The 16,307-nt window shown below is 35.8% G+C and overlaps 1 protein-coding gene across 1 annotated transcript; it reads left to right on the forward strand.

The window, feature by feature from the left end:
- Positions 1-9,182: 9,182 nt before the first annotated feature.
- Positions 9,183-15,793, forward strand: LOC104098388 (tRNA-specific adenosine deaminase TAD1). Its single transcript, XM_009605107.4, has 10 exons — positions 9,183-9,450; positions 9,550-9,670; positions 10,964-11,136; positions 11,243-11,377; positions 13,307-13,420; positions 14,253-14,422; positions 14,508-14,584; positions 14,673-14,792; positions 15,069-15,156; positions 15,668-15,793. The coding sequence occupies exons 1-10, from the start codon at positions 9,282-9,284 to the stop codon at positions 15,779-15,781; spliced, it is 1,281 nt and encodes a 426-aa protein (XP_009603402.1). The 5' UTR covers positions 9,183-9,281; the 3' UTR covers positions 15,782-15,793.
- The last annotated feature ends 514 nt before the right edge of the window (positions 15,794-16,307 follow it).

Consider the following 16,307-nt stretch of genomic DNA (forward strand, 5'->3'; position numbering starts at 1 on the left):
AAATGGAAATGAAGAAAACCCAACTTGAAATATTTTAAAGTGTGGGGGTGTCTAGCAAAGGTACAAGTTCCTTTACCTAAAAGGGTTAAAATCGAACCAAAAACTATTGATTGCGTTTTCATTGGATATGCTACAAACAGTAAAGCATGTCGGTTTTTGGTTCAAAAATCCCATAATCCCGAAATTTGCGTTAATACGGTAATGGAATCAGATAATGCTGAATTCTTTGAAAACATCTATCCGTATAAAACTGAATGTGAGTCGTTAAGTGAAAAACCTAAACGGCCTCGGGAAGAACCAAAGGAAAATACTCCAAGTATAGAAGATCCAAGGCGTAGCAAACGTCAAAGAACATCTACTTCCTTTGGACCATATTTTGTGACATTCTTCCTTGAAAATGAGTCTCAAACTTTTAAAGCATCTATGTCATCTTCTGATTCAGCATTTTGGAAAGAGAGTCAATTGTAAGATTCAATCAATTTTGGATAACCATACATGGGAATTGGTAGATCTTCCTCCGGAAAATAAGCCTTTAGGTTCGAAATGGATCTTTAAACGGAAAGTGAAAGCGGATGGCACTATTGACAAATATAAGGTAAGACTTGTTGTCAAAGGTTATAGACAAAAGGAAAGCCTTGATTACTTTGACACTTACTCGCCAGTAACGAGGATAACATCTATTAGGGTGTTAGTGGCACTGGCGGCCGTGTATGGTCTTGAAATCCATCAAATGGATGTTAAAATAACTTTCTTAAATGGAGAATTAGAGGAAGAGATTTACATGGAACAACTTGAGGGTTTTGTGGTTCCTGGTAAAGAAAAGAAAGTGTGCAAACTTGTTAAGTCACTTTATGGACTTAAACAAGCACACAAACAATGGCATGCCAAATTTGACCAAATAATGTTGGCAAGTGGGTTTAAAATCAACGAGTGCGACAAATGTGTTTATATTAAAAACACTCCAGGTCATGAAGTCATTGTTTATTTATATGTTGATGACATGTTGATAATTAGCAAAAACATGGCAGATATAAATGCTACTAAGCGCATGTTGGCTAGCAAATTCGATATGAAAGACTTAGAAGTTGCTGATGTGATCTTAGGAATCAGAATTCACAAGACTCCACAAGGTCTAGCATTATCACAGTCTCACTACATTGAAAATGTACTTGACAAATTCAAGTATTTGGATTTCAAAATTGCCAAGACTCCAATCGACGTGAGTTATGCACTTCAAAAGAATGAAGGTGAAAGTAACTCACAATTGGACTATGCAAGAGTATTGTGAAGTTTGATGTTTATCATGAATTGTACGCGACCAAATATAGCTCGTTCTATTAGTAAACTGAGTCGGTTTACAAGTAATCCCAATCACATACATTGGATGGCAATGAAATGAGTTTTCAGGTATCTCAAACATACCCAAAATTACGCTTTGCATTATAACAAATATCCCTCAGTGATCGAGGGATATAGTGATACAAATTGGATCACTGGATCATCTGAAGTTAAATCCACGAGTGGATATGTTTTCACAATTGGGGGTGGAGCAGTGTCTTGGAAATCATCCAAACAAACATTCATCGCCCGTTCTATAATGGAATCTGAATTCATAGCTTTAGATTAGGCCGGTGAAGAAGCTGAATAACTCCGGAATATCTTGGAATATATTCCATTTTGGTCCAAACCTTTGGTACCTATTTGTATACATTGTGATAGTCAAGCGGCAATAGACAGGGCAGGGAGCGTTGTCTATAACCGAAAATCTCGTCATACATGACGGAGACACAATACCGTTAGACAACTACTCTCTAGTGTTGTTATCACAATTGACTACGTAAAGTCAAGAGATAATGTGTCGGATCCACTTACAAAAGTCCTATCTAGAGAGGCAGTTGAAAGATCATCAAAGGGAATAGGGTTAAGGTCTAGGACAAGTCATCATGGCGGTAACTCTACCTAGCAGACTAGAGATCCCACGAGATAGATTCAAAGAGATCAAATAAAGTTATGAATGACGATTCAACATTGTCAAATAACTCAACACATTCTCGTGACGAAGACAATGTTCAGAAATCGAGGTAAAGCATTAAGGCTTTTTGATGAGTTAACAAAGCTTAAAGGTTTTTTAATGATTTTCTAAGTCTGGCAGGATATGACCAGATAGTGTGTCTATAGGATTACACGTTTAGAAATCACCTATGTGAGTGTGAAGTGTAAGTCGTTTCAAGGGGAATGAAAGTAAAGGCCCATTCTCTAACCACTCATGAAATTAGGCGGTGTTCATGGCTGAAACGAACACAACCGTGAGAACCATAGATGGTTAAGGAATGATTGTGTGACTTATGTTGTCTAGGTATACAACAAAGCTCGACGATTCAAAAAAGTCAAATCTACCGATTGACCGAGTATATCCGATATAAGTTCACTACGAAAAGTTTAAAAGGAAACCTACTTATCCAGATGCAATTAATTCTTGCATGTAAAACACACACGCATCCGTACATTCCTTTATTTTATAGCCATTCCTCGTTCATGTGGGGGATTGTTGGGATTTTAAGCTTGTGTAGCTTAAAGAGGGTGAATGAGAAATGGAGGGAAAATAAAATATTTGAGTTTCCTTCCTTGGCAAAGGGACATTGTCCCATATTGGAGGAAGAAAAAGTTTTTGATGGGTATATATATATATATAATTTCTCTTCTTCTAACTCTTAAAGAGTTAAGAAGAAGGCAAGTCTTGCGCCGCCGTCATCGCTCGGCTCGGGTTCAGCTTCGGATTTGGATTTGGTCAAAGATTGATTGATTAATCTTTTTGGACAAAATTCCTTTCAATTATTTAATTAATTAATTAACGAAAAATTCGATCCGGAATAACCCATGACCCGCGACCCGGTCCGGTCAGGCCCGTTTTCTTTCCCGAATTGTTTTAAATGCGTTTTCCCACAATATTTCAAACAATCTGTTCCAACAACCATGGCTATTTCTAAAATATTACAAACCTTTTCAGAAACAATGCCAGCAACTCTATAAATATACTTTGAATCCCATAATCTTTCCTTACGAAATTTTCTAATCTTCTTCTTCTTCTGCACAATAATTCCAGTGTGTTTTACAGCCTTCGAGTGGCTCGCTGTTCACCGACGTTTTTGGTACCAACACTCCGGTGAGTTAAATCGTTCTATCCTGTGAGGATATATTCCAGCATCTCGGGTACTTGAGGAGAATAATTTCCTTAAGCATACACTGTGCATTCACTGGGCTCGATTTATTCCTATACTGTGTTTCCATAATTTATTTCGTTAAACAAGTATTACGAACTTTCTGTTTTGTTTATATATTTCAGAAAGTTTAATGGTTTAATTATTTATTACAGCAATCCAGATTTATAACAGTAACAACCTCATGGTTTCCATGGACCAAATCACTATCCCTATCACAGCTGGATGTGCAAGAAGCTAAGCTTCTTGCATATCCAGGCAAAATCAGAGATGTTGGATGATACTTCATACTTTCTTCCAGTTTTTATTGTTGCCAAACCTTGAAATTATATAAGCATTTTTAGAGACTGCTCTTTTCATTCATGCGGGGTAGAAGAGAAGTCCAAGAAGCATGCTAAAATGACACAATATTGTCATGACCTAACAAATCTCAAACAAAATTTTTACAATCGACAACCCAATAAACTAATTTCAAACTCAATATTGAATAAATGAAAAGTTCATAACACATTAAAAAGAACCAAACTCGATTAGTAGACATAACAATAGATATTTAAATAGGATAAGGTGAGCGACTCTAATATCTTACAGATATTTATTTTGTGTGTCAGGTCAAGAAATAAAACAAAAACCTAGGAACTATTTTGCCATATATATATATGTGTGTGCGCATTTACGTTAATCATCAAATTTAGTTCTCATCATTGTTCCCACCAAAATTATGACAATGCAGGATTAACATCATCTAAAGTGTTTTTGAATTTAAGTGCAAACTAAACTACCTATGAACCTGTATACGGTCGAATTGGATTTGGCATGTCCGATATGGTTCGAAGGGTGATATATCGAAGTAAGATCCCAAAGGAGGGGGGGCACGAAATAATCTAGAGCCTGGGAAGGCCGGTCCGTGTTGAGATCGATATCATAATCAAACTCGAACAAGAATCGAACCATGGCGCGGGTAGATCTATCGTGCAGATAATCCAAAAACTAACCTACATCGACCAGGAATCCGCTCGAGGGCTCGAACCGGGATCGAGCTCGAGTCAAGATCACAAGTTCGAGCCGAAATCAAGCTCGAACCAAAATCGAGGGTTCTAAGCAAGATCGGGCTCGCAGACAAAAGCCGTTGTAATGCCACTAGAGGGAATTTTGGCAGAAATTATGGAAAAACTGATTTATCATGGGTTTCCCACTGAATGTCTATTTTATTATGCTTGGAGCCGAACCCCTTCACTATAAAAGGACTTGTTTATCATTTTTGTAAGGGATCTATTTTGGAGGACTTACACTATCACAAATTGTATTATCCCCTCTACAAGCAAGAGTGATCTTTCTAGTTTCTTAGATTGATTCTATTTTTGTTAAATCCTAAGTTTCACTGTTCATAATTGATTGGCTTAGATTATGTTTTTCTCCTATCTATATTCATACTTTTATTTATCCTAGCATTCTGTATTAAGTTGTACCACGTATCTTCGGAACCGCGCATAAATTCAACTCTATCCCTTTTTTCGGGTAAACAGAACCAAACCAGTTTTGATATCATTCTCGAGTTATATTATTCCCTTTTAGAATTTGGCTATCTTGTTGTTTATTGACCTTGCTAAATTGCTGGCCTTGATAATTTTCTGATGAAACTGTTTAATTGAGGTAGGCCAGTCAAGGGAATTGAGTTTAACAACACACATATATCATGATAGTAGTTAGAGTTAGCTCACCAATGAAGAAATGAGCCAAGTAATAAACGATATATATATATTCAAGTGTCATCAACAATAATAATAGCTTGTTTGGCCAAACTTCTCCCCGAGCCAAAAGTATTTTTTTTTCTTCAAAAAAGTGTTTCTTCAATTTGAGGTATTTGGCCAAGCTTTTTTGGAAAAAAAAATGTTGTTGGCTAGAAGTAAAAACAGTTTTTAAGAGCAGTTTTTAAGAAGCAGAAAAAACTAGTTTCTCCCCACAAGCAGAAATAAAAGCAGTTTTGACTTTTCTTCCTACCAAAAATAGCCTTAGCAAAATATTATATATACCAAACTAACCTTACTTAATTTAAACTATTAAGTAATATATAATGACTTTTGGGATGAACTTTCATATTTATTGAATGATTTTTTTATACATTTAAATTATCCTGAAAGAATGAAGTAATTTTCAATTATACTTTTACATTTTACTTAAATAAAATAAAAAAAACTCAATTATTATCTTTAATAATAAATATTTGTGATTATTTATCTAGTTATACAACATTAATTATTAAACAAATCGCTTCATGTCCTTATTCGTATTTTAACACTTAAAAGTACTTTTAAAAAATTTGACAAAATATAAATTATTGTTCAAAAGTGTTTTTTAAATTGATTAGTCAAACATAAATTATTTTCTCCAAAAATACTTTTTTGTAAAACAGTTTTGAAAAAAATATTTTTCAAAATAAGTTAATTATTCTAGCTTGGCCAAACAGTCATTAAATCATCTGTCCTTTTGAATGGCTGCTTATAACTGTGGACGAGCGCGATTGGCAAATCGAAGCATAGCATCAGCTAAATGGTAGCCTACTTTGCCAGGATGGTTCAGTTATGTGCCACTTCAATTCGTTTTCGAAAACAATGAGCTTGAACCTGACATTGTGCCAAGTTATATAGGCTACATGCATTGATCAGAAATTTAAGGTTTTTGGTAAAAATGAAAAAGTACTTTAAGCCGCAGCAGTTTGCTCATGTTAGAACGGGATCCAAATTTCAACTAAAAAATGTTAATGAAATGTCTAACTTTTGTGGACTAATTATATGAATGTGCATAATTGATAGATTACTAGAATAGTTGATGTTTACCCTTAAAATCGGATAAAAATTAAATTTATAAGTGATTTTAAGGATACACGGATTTATTTGATACAAAGCAGTAAATAAAGATAAATTAAATAAATAAGGATGAAGTAATCTCAAACCACACGAGAAAGACGATTTAAGCCTTAGTGAAATATTTGCCCTCGATCCGGGCTCGTAACAACAAGCACTAATAAACGAAAGCAAAAGAACTGATAACGGAAAAAATAATGATATATTGTCTTGGAATGTGTGTTACAATGTGTCAAATAAATTATCAGACCCCCTTTATATAGTAGGAGAGTCCTACTTTCAGACGCGGAGCTATAATTTGAAATGTGTAGGTTCTAAATATATAGTAGGAGAGTCCTACTTTCAGAAGCGGAGCTAGAATTTGAAATGTGTGGGTTCTAAATTTTAAAATGCTTTCAGCGGGAATCGGACCCCCATCTTTCACAGCGAACCCACAGCCCTTACCGCTGAACCAAGACCTCTTTTGTTATTGGGTTCGATAGTATATATTTATATAGATTTAGTAAATATTTCAATACAAATACAGAGTTCCGAAAAAAGTTACTGGGTTTGCCCGAATCCGCACCCACTATTGTAGCTCCGCCCCTGCCTACTTTAGGTACAATTCTATAAAAGGTAAAAGATCTCTTGATTCACTACGTGTCGAGATCTCCGCCGTAATATCCGGCCGGTCACGCATACTTCAGTCTCCTGTTGAGTGTTGACTATGCTGGCAACGCTTCTTCGAAGTCGTTTGAGGCTAGGATCGATTCTGGAACCATGGCTTCGACATTCTCGAAGACATGTGTTCTGCTCCGGGTTCTAGCCCGGTGAGACTTGAGGTCGATCTACAGTCCTTTGTTGCCATGTCTCGAGCCTGGCTCACCATGTCGGAGGTTAGGATGCACCACGAGCTTGATTTCACCCGCATATAGTTGTAATGGGGAAAATTATGTACATATCACAACTTCAAAGGGAAACTTTCACAAATTGACATTTTCAGTCCCAGCATATAAAGACAGTCGCTGTCATAAAAAAATCAAGTTACAAAATTTAGTATTTCAGTGGTTGGGTACAAAGTACAAACTGTTATTTGCTCATATATTAACGACAAACCCGAATAAAGGATTTTTTACCCCATAAATTTGCACTTTTGGCTCAATTTTAATGGTGTATTGCTTTTGTTAGAATATAATAAATGTGCAAAACACATATACAGAATGTGACACAAAGATAAAGCATAACGGAAAGAATAGATAGAATACGATTTGTAAATCACATTTTCCAAATATAATATACAATTATCATATTTGTCGAATATAATTTACAAGTCAAATTTATCGAATGCGATTTATGTTCGCTAATAAACACACCTTATTTTTTCCCATTCTCAATTTTGCTTGGATCCTTTTTCATTACATATAAAAGAAATTCAAAATTTTAGCTTTTAATTTATAATTCTCCAATAGAGAACATATTTTTTTTCTTTTAAAGAAAAAGAGAGGCTCCAATGTAGAGTAATGAGTTATTCTACAATGTAGCATAACATATATTTACGAATGGCCTAAATATATTCAACTAATAAAGCAATATTGAGTATATATATGCATCAGTGAATATTTACTTTAATTTTATCAAAGAAAACATATAAGAGGTTATCATTAGAGAATAAACTCTTTTTCTTTTGTTATAATTAAGTAGTCATTCTCAATTAGAAAATTATAAATGAAAAGTTAAACTTTTTGAAAATAAATTTATATGTAACTAATAAGGAAGTTCTAATCGAGAATCGAAAATGGGGGAATGGAATAATGTTTAGCAGTCCGAAATTGGTCCCACAAATTGGACTCATAATTGCAATTATGAATTATCATATAGCACGCAGTTGAATGTTATTTATAAATCCCTATATTTGAGTGCGATATTATATAGTATTTACTACGTTCCAATTTACGTGAACCTATTTGATTGGGCACGAAGTTTAAAAAAAAAATAAAGATTTTTAGAATTAGTGATCCTAAACAATTTAAAAAGGGGCCAGAGTATTTGTGTGGTTATAAAAGCTTCTCATTAAGGGTAGAATTATAAATTTAAGCAAAATTATTTCCAAATTTAGAAAGTAATCATTCTTTTTTGAATGGTACAAAAAGGAAATAGGTTCACATAAACTGGAACGGAGATAGTAGTTGGTAATGTGTTTAATAAAAATACTACTAATAAATCGTAATCCAAGTTATGCACCTTGTAAATCATAATCACTAAGTGATCGTTTGGTAGGAGGTGATAGAAGAATTAATGCAAGCATTGGTTTTATGAATTACTAATACCTTGTTTGGTACAGTTTTTCAACCTGTGTACATCATACTTGGTATTATCCTATGTATAAGTAATGCATAGAAAACTATGGCATTAGTAAAACCAAGACTATTAATGCATGCATTAGTATGGTTAAAGATAAAATTATCCTTAAAGTCTCTTAAATGTTGAGAATATGGAGGGCATTTTTGTAAATAACTATTTTTCTCAAAGATTATGGAATGCATTAGTATGCCATACCAAACAGTAGATAAGAAATAATATCTGCATAACTAATGCTTGTATAACTAACTCATGCATTACTAAATACCTCTGTTTTAAAAGGCGTTTCTGGGGTGAGCTCCGGGGCGATGGTGTGGGGCGAAAGTTTCAAGAGGCGTACGCCCGGGCGTTCGGGGCGTATTTTTTTAGTAAGAAGTAAGCCCTAGAGACTTTTTCAAATTAAAACAAAATTTATTGAATTAGTCCTTCATATAATACCCAAATTCTCAAAAGTCAGTTTGGTAATTACTCAAAAGGTTTAAAAAGGAACTCAAAAGTATTAAATTTAAAAGTAAGGACCTTTTTATTGATTTAAACACTAATTCATGGTTTTCTCAATTTTTTATCTTGTCCGCTAGTCTGCTAATATCTCCCAAAAATAATGAATATTTAATTATCACGTCTCGGGGCTTATGCCCCACTGAATCATATATAAAACGCCCAACTTACACGCAAGTCTTTTAAAACACTGCTAGCTAAATGCTACTACTTATCAATTGTACTAACAATCGTATTCTTTGAATGAGTTATGAATCATCAAATGAGACATATTCGTGCAACTTTTAAAGCCTTCGTCTATTCCGAATAAGGGCCTAGGGAAAAACTCTCAGTCTACTACTCTACTTCACACTTTACTGAAAATATGGACGCCACCGGAGAAAGGACGGCTGCTCCGGCACCGGAGAAACCGTGGGGGGAGAAAGTATCAGAAGCAGTTCTCTCAATATACCGGCGTTTACCGAAGAAAGGAAAACCTCAGGGCCGTGAAGTCACTGTTTTGGCTTCTTTTCTTCTCTCTTCACCTTCCCAAGGTCTCAGAAAAGTTGGAAACTTCATTTAACAATTGATTTTTTTTCCGAATTTCTATTACTGTTTTTGCTGTAGTAAACATAATTGTTTATTATCTGCAGAACTAAAAGTGATATCAGTGGGAACGGGGACGAAATGCATAGGGCGTTCGCGACGGAGCTCGAAAGGCGATGTTGTGAATGATTCTCATGCTGAAATTATCGCTAGAAGAGCTCTACTTAGGTTTTTGTTTTTGTGCTCATTTTTCCATTTGCTGAATTAGAGGAAATAAATGATACATCTTTGAAGTAGGAAGATCAAAGCATCTTATTGAATTGGACTTTTTGGAATTTCAAAAAAGTCCGTGTACTATCTGAAATTGATCAACTTTAGCCTTTGTTAAACTTTTGGTTTAATATTACCCATGTCGTCAGGAAAAAGAGTTTTTTTTTTGCCCTTGACGCCTAATGAAGGTCCAACTAAGGATAATGTTGAACCATAGTCAAAAGTTCAGGGCTAAATTTGGACCTTTTATTCTTGAACAATTTGGACACTTGGAATCTATCCATTTCGACAAGAGTGGATTGTGTAGTGGTAAGTACCCTCCACTTCCAACGAAGAGGTTGTGAGTTCGAGTCACCCCAAGAGCAAGGTGGGAAGTTCTCGGAGGGAAGAAGCCGAGGGTCTATTGGAAACAGTCTCTCTACCCAGGGTAGGGGTAAGGTCTGCGTACACACTAATCTCCCCAGACGTCACTAGTGGGATTATACTGGGTTGTTGTTGTTGTTGAATCTATCCATTTCATGCTGGAGCTTCGTCAGTGGAAAGAGCAAGTACGAGATGGTTTGCTAACAGCTAGGGTATTAGTCGACCAAATGTGTAACTGGAAGCAAAATTAAGCAATTTCGGATGGTACATGGAAATTTGGACCTTTACTCCACATATTAAATTTGAATGTTATAATTGTGTGCAGGAATACAATTTCAATCATGCACGAGTACTTGTGTGAGTTGTATCAAACAATTCTCATTTTTCACATGAGACCATCCATCACCAACTGACCATACTTTGGCATATCAGCATAATAACTTGACGGACTATATTACTAGGTATTGTATTTAACAACTAAAAGGGAGTGGATTTTATCTTGTTCTTGAAAGGGACTGGAAATAATATGTTTCCCCTCATGTTGTCTGGTAATATTGGAAGGGGCCTTCTGAACAATTTCGAATGAACCTTGGTCCTCCTACCAGTCCATTCTTCACCTTTAGCAGAAGCTGGTCTTTGATTCTATTCACAGGAAGTGATAGACCTATCATTTAAACTCAAAGAAATGATATTTCTGGAGTGAAGACGGAAGCCTTAATTCTAAGATTTCACGACTTTGTGCATGTGCTGCAGTGCTAGTGTCTTTTATGTGAGTGTTATATATTGAGTGATCAAGGATTTGAGTACATGGATGAGATATGTCCTAACTTTTGTTAAAGGAAAAGGACTTTTATCAGTGACCTTAAAGATTTTCTTTGATCACACCAGGTACTTGTATTCAGAGATTCAACATTTTTACAGTACTCATGATAGCAATGGAAGTGTATTATGTGATGATGCGGCAAACTTCATGTTCCATTTGGAGAATGATGGTTTAGGACCAAAGAGATTGAAAATGAAACACGGGTGGCAGTTACATTTGTACATATCACAATTACCTTGTAGGTACTGATAGCCTGTTATCTGTTTTAAAGCACATTCTTCATTTTCATGTAAGACTAGAACTCTCTGTTTTTCGATTTAGTTATTGTGCTAGCTTCTTTGCAGGTGGAGTTGCCCCACCTAATTCAGAACGCTCTTCATTGCGTGATAGTCCTTCAAAGGAAGGGGACATGATGTGCTCATCTATGCAACTTAGTTATTCAAAAGGGGAGTCATTGGGATATACTACAGTGAATGATGGTATGACCATATTGGTAACATTGGGTATAGCCAGTTCCTGTAATGCCTATAGAATCTGTTGAGTCATTTGTTACTCAGATTTGTTGACTAAGTTACTGTTTAAAGTAATCCCAAGTGGGGGTAGAATCTTCACTTATTTAGATCTTTTCTGCTAGAGTGCTTAATGCTAGCTTTGTTCACCGGTCAGGCTGAGTTGGTTCCTGAATGGGCATGCATATTAAGGCAAGATCAGCAAGGTGGATTCTTAGATCAAAACTCCAAGCCTGGTCGCAAGCCTATTGCCCACTTCCACTCTGACCACCTTCAAGCACTTAGTTCATATATTTTGCTCTTTCTTTCTACATTTTTTGTCAGTTCTAGCTCAATCCATTGGCTCAATATCCAGTCCAAACCTATGTTACTCGGACTTTCCGAAAATATCGATGGGTGCGTGTCGGATCCTCCAAAACTAGTGCATTTTTGGAGGATCCAACACGGGTACGGCAACTACTTTGGAGAGTCCGCGCAACATAGGTCCAAACCCGTCTTTTGTGGGCTGTCTTGATGGGTTAGTGGTCCTTTTTACCCGTATGAACTGGTATCACCCACTCTTTGAACTTATTTTCTTCCTTGTAAGGTACTATGTGACAAGAGGGGGTTGCTCTAGTGGTGAGCACCCTCCACTTCCAACCAAGAGGTTGTGAGTTCAAGTCACCCCAAGAGTAAGGTGGAGAGTTCTTGGATGGAGGGAGACGAGGGTCTATCGGAAACAACCTTTCTACCCCAGGGTAGGGGTAAGGTGTGCGTACACACTACCCTCCCCAGACCCCACTAGTGGGATTATACTGGGTTGTTGTTATTGTTGTTGTGAGGTACTATGTAAGAAATTACTTATAAAAAAAAGTACTATGCTAGAAATTCACATAGTAGTCCTGTTCCAGTAGACGTGCTTGTCTTGATTTTTCACGTATATTAATAGACAAAATAAAAATGTATATTGTTCAATATTTATTAAAAAATTAGTTATCAAGCCCACTTTATTGATGCTAGCGGTTGATGCTTTCTTCTTCTTTTGGAAAAGGAAATATCCTGCTTTTATCCGAAGAGCGTGATCTCATATCCTATCTCCTCGTAGAATAATGGAAACTGTTGTATTGAAAAGTTTATAATTTCGACTTAGGATAGTATTTTTGGGAAAACCCCTAAAGGAGGATTGATATTTTTTTGGGACAAACACTAAACCTTGTAGACTAAAGATTTAAAAGCAAAAGGGTCAAGGTGATCTTTTAGTTGTATCTGAAGAGCTGAGGTAGTATCTGGCTTGTGACTGTTTAGTATTCATAACTAATCTTTACTTCTGGTGTAAACTTTAATATATATTAACGGTAAACACGTCACACCAGCAGTTAATTGACTTGAGGAACCAAATTATAGCCCAAAGGGAAGAAAATAAAAAGGACTGATCATGATGTCTATGCTATGTATCCTAAGAAATTGGGCGCGCCAGTCTTTCTGCATTTTCTACATTATCATGTCCTCTGGAGGTGTTCCCTGAGTTATGGTTTTTGAGATTAACCAAACAGCAGTTCACTGTGCAAAAGGCAGATCTAATCATATGGATTTTGGATATTAATGTATAGCAGTCCTTATGAACACATGCTCAGAGGAAAACGATCTAACCATAATTTATTAAAGTACCAAAATTGACAATTGACATTGTCTCACTTTAAGACTTTTCGCCAGGTCCTAAATAATGGTTCATGTGTTGTATGAGAATAGATTTAGGAAACCCAAAGTGCTATCTCCCCCTCATAACTTAAAAGCAAGTAAAAAACTAAAAAAGAGGAGGGAGGGAGAGAGAGAGAGAGAGAATGAATGATAAGTAAATCGCCATGCTCTCATATCTGTTTATTCTTTTCTTAAGAATAATTTCAAATCTTATCCTTTCAGGTTGTTTTCCCGTGGCCTTTGGCACAGTCGTGCGAAAACCTGGTCGTGGAGATACAACTTTGTCAGTCAGCTGCTCTGATAAGATTGCCCGTTGGAACGTGGTCGGTGTACAAGGTTCCTTATATTTCTTTTTGTTAGATATGCTTTCAGTAATTAAACATCCAAAGCGAATAAAGGAAACCTTTAGAAATAACTAATGAGGACTGACGTATATAGAAACTGTTACCTTTCTCAGAATTTTTGAATAGTATAGAAGCTGTTATAGCACAAGTTCTTTATCGTGTTCAAATTTTTTTGTTTTATATTGTACACCGATAATTGTTTCTCTAGATCGACTAAACTGATGCGTTAAATCATCTTTCGTTTCATTTAATTATTTGAGATTAGCAGCTATATGAAAGTATCGGATGTTTTAGTAGATTTTTAAATCTGTAAATCCCCATCTTTCGTGGAGTTTGGATTATTACGATTTCCCATTAAAGACCTGCACGTTACTAACACATACAGTCTTTTCAATAAAACACATGGGTACATCTGACTATTCAATATGCAATGGCATGGATGGTCTGTTGTCTGCTTCATCTTTCATGGGATTGAAAGTAGTTTTTGATGTATAATCATATGCCTTTTGGAAGGGAAAAAAGTCCTGGTGCTTAGACTTTTAAATTTCTGAGGACACTGTCTCATGAAATGGACCTGTGAGCACTGCTCTTGTAGCTGTTGTATTGTCAACTTTGTGATGACTTTCTCTTTAGTGTGCTTTGAATATTTCATGTAACGAAAAGTTTCTATTTTCTGGTGATTGTCAGTGTTTTAACTCTAAGCCAGTCATTATATTATTATTATTACAGGAGCTTTGCTTTCTTACTTATTGGAGTGATTATTTAGTATTTTCCGGAAGTTCTATGTTGTTTCTGCTTTCAGTCAAGTACCACTCTTGTTGCAGGAGCTCTACTTTCTTACTTCTTGGATCCAATTTATATCTCTTCTGTGACCATTGGACAGTCCCATATAGCTTCTAAAACCTCCATTCTTGAAGATGAAATTATGAGAGCTGTATATGAGCGGATCTTACCATTGTCCAACAAGTTAATCGATCCATTCCAAGTGAACAAGGTTTCTGCACAATTTAATTTAGTCGTGTTTCTTCATCTTATCATCACTGTATATATGTTACATTTCTTCCCTTTGCCTTTGGTAGCCACTTGTCTTTGTAGCGCCAATTCCACCCGAGGAGTTTCAACATTCTGAAACTGCTCTCACCACTTTAACTTGTGGGTAGGTTTCACAGTATTCCTTATTCCAGGTGAATAATCTGTTACTGCTTTTCTTTTTTTCTTCTCAAAGAGCGTATTCTGCTTTCAAGGTATTCCATATGCTGGATCAAGTCTGGGTTGCATGAAGTCATACTTGGAACCACTGGCAGGAAGCAGGGTACTTCTGCAAAAGGCGCATTGTCTCCTTCCACTGAGTCTTCTCTATGCAAGTAAGCTCATCAAGGAATAGATTTTAGAAAATTTTGTAGCATTGTTAATGCTATGACCCTTCATTTTCGTGGGGTAAAATTTTAGAAAATTCAGTCTGATGCTTAATAAGGAGTCACACAATTTGTTATTTTTACTAAATTAATGTGATCGTTATGTAAAAAGGTGCTTTTAGTATTTTGTCCTTTCTGACGTTTAAAAGTTTGCATAGGCTTATCCATGGTATGCGGAAGTATCTTGTAAATTGTTGGAAATAACATCTACTATAATCATTTCAGGAAGCGCTTTTTGGAGTCCTTCTTATCACTATCACGTAATTGCTTAAGTGAACATGCTTTTGTTGAGAACTCTTATCGAGAACTAAAGGTGACATGTTATTCTTTCTGTACAAATATCTGCATATATTACCCAAAAAATATTGATATTTACATTCTTATGTGATAACTTTCTTATGTTCACTTTAGGTGAACTAAAGAGACTAATATTTTCATATCCAGAGGCGGAGTCAAGATTTGAAGTTTATGGGTTCGGGATTGTAGTTCGTTTAAGTTACTGGGTTCTTAATTAATTAGTTTGTCATATTTTAATAGATTTTTTAAGACAAATACAAAATTTGAACCTAAGTTATTGGGTTCGGCCGAACCCCCTCCCGCATGCTAGCTCCGCCCTTGTTCTTAGCAATAAAGGTGGCATGCAGTTGTTTGGATACAAATACATGCATATTTTTCCTTCTAAAAAAAAAACAAAAAAGCATATTTTCTTATGTGATAACTTATACTGCTCACTTTATGTGAATTGAAGAGACTAATATTTTCGTAGCAATAGAGCTAAATCTGCGGAAAAAGAGTGTTTCACCGCTTTCTATTATCGTTTGCAGGATAATTCGCAAGAATATAATTTAGCTTCAAAAACCTTTAAAGGCAGTTCAAATTTCAATAACTGGTTTCTGAAGCCTCAAGATTTTGAGATCTTCTCATTCATGGCTACGTGAAGTGAGTTGCTGCCCAAGATACATTGCATGGCTGAAAAATGAGGTATAACATCGTTAATGTGTAAATTGGTTAAGTTTGTTGCAAGTGATTTAGAAGATATAGTGTGAAAAGAAATTGAAAAAAGCAAGATAGTGCCTTGCAGGTACAATGGTGGATCTGTGAACATATTTGACGGTTGAAGAGTTGAACTTGAACATGGGTCGTGGCTCATTTTGGAGCTGAGGCCGATAGTATGACCCCAACTCCGGGTGAACAACTTCATTGAATTGACAGGGGAATAGGCCAAATTACGTGATTTACCTTCTTCTCTGTGAAGTTGTTTGACAGGGGAATTAGTTAAGTTTCTTGCAAGTGATTTCAAGTTTCTTCCTCTGTTATTGAAGGGATCACCGGAAAAAATGAAAATCTGAGCCTTAGTGCATTATGCATGTGAAAGGATTCTGTCACCGCGATTTGCTTTATGACTACTTTGGACAGTGCTTAGTTAAAGCCACTCAAATGCTTTATTTTTTTCTTGGGGTTCAG

Source organism: Nicotiana tomentosiformis, chromosome 5 (genome assembly GCF_000390325.3).
Source record: "Nicotiana tomentosiformis chromosome 5, ASM39032v3, whole genome shotgun sequence".
NCBI lineage: Eukaryota > Viridiplantae > Streptophyta > Magnoliopsida > Solanales > Solanaceae > Nicotiana > Nicotiana tomentosiformis.

Excerpts from the sequence above, each read along its gene's own strand:
- LOC104098388 (XM_009605107.4), top strand. The coding sequence starts at position 9,282 with ATGGACGCCACCGGAGAAAGGACGGCTGCTCCGGCACCGGAGAAACCG. Across the intron at positions 9,451-9,549 it reads TCTCTCTTCACCTTCCCAAG|AACTAAAAGTGATATCAGTG; the intron begins GTCTCAGAAAAG and ends TATTATCTGCAG. Across the intron at positions 14,793-15,068 it reads ACTGAGTCTTCTCTATGCAA|GAAGCGCTTTTTGGAGTCCT; the intron begins GTAAGCTCATCA and ends TAATCATTTCAG.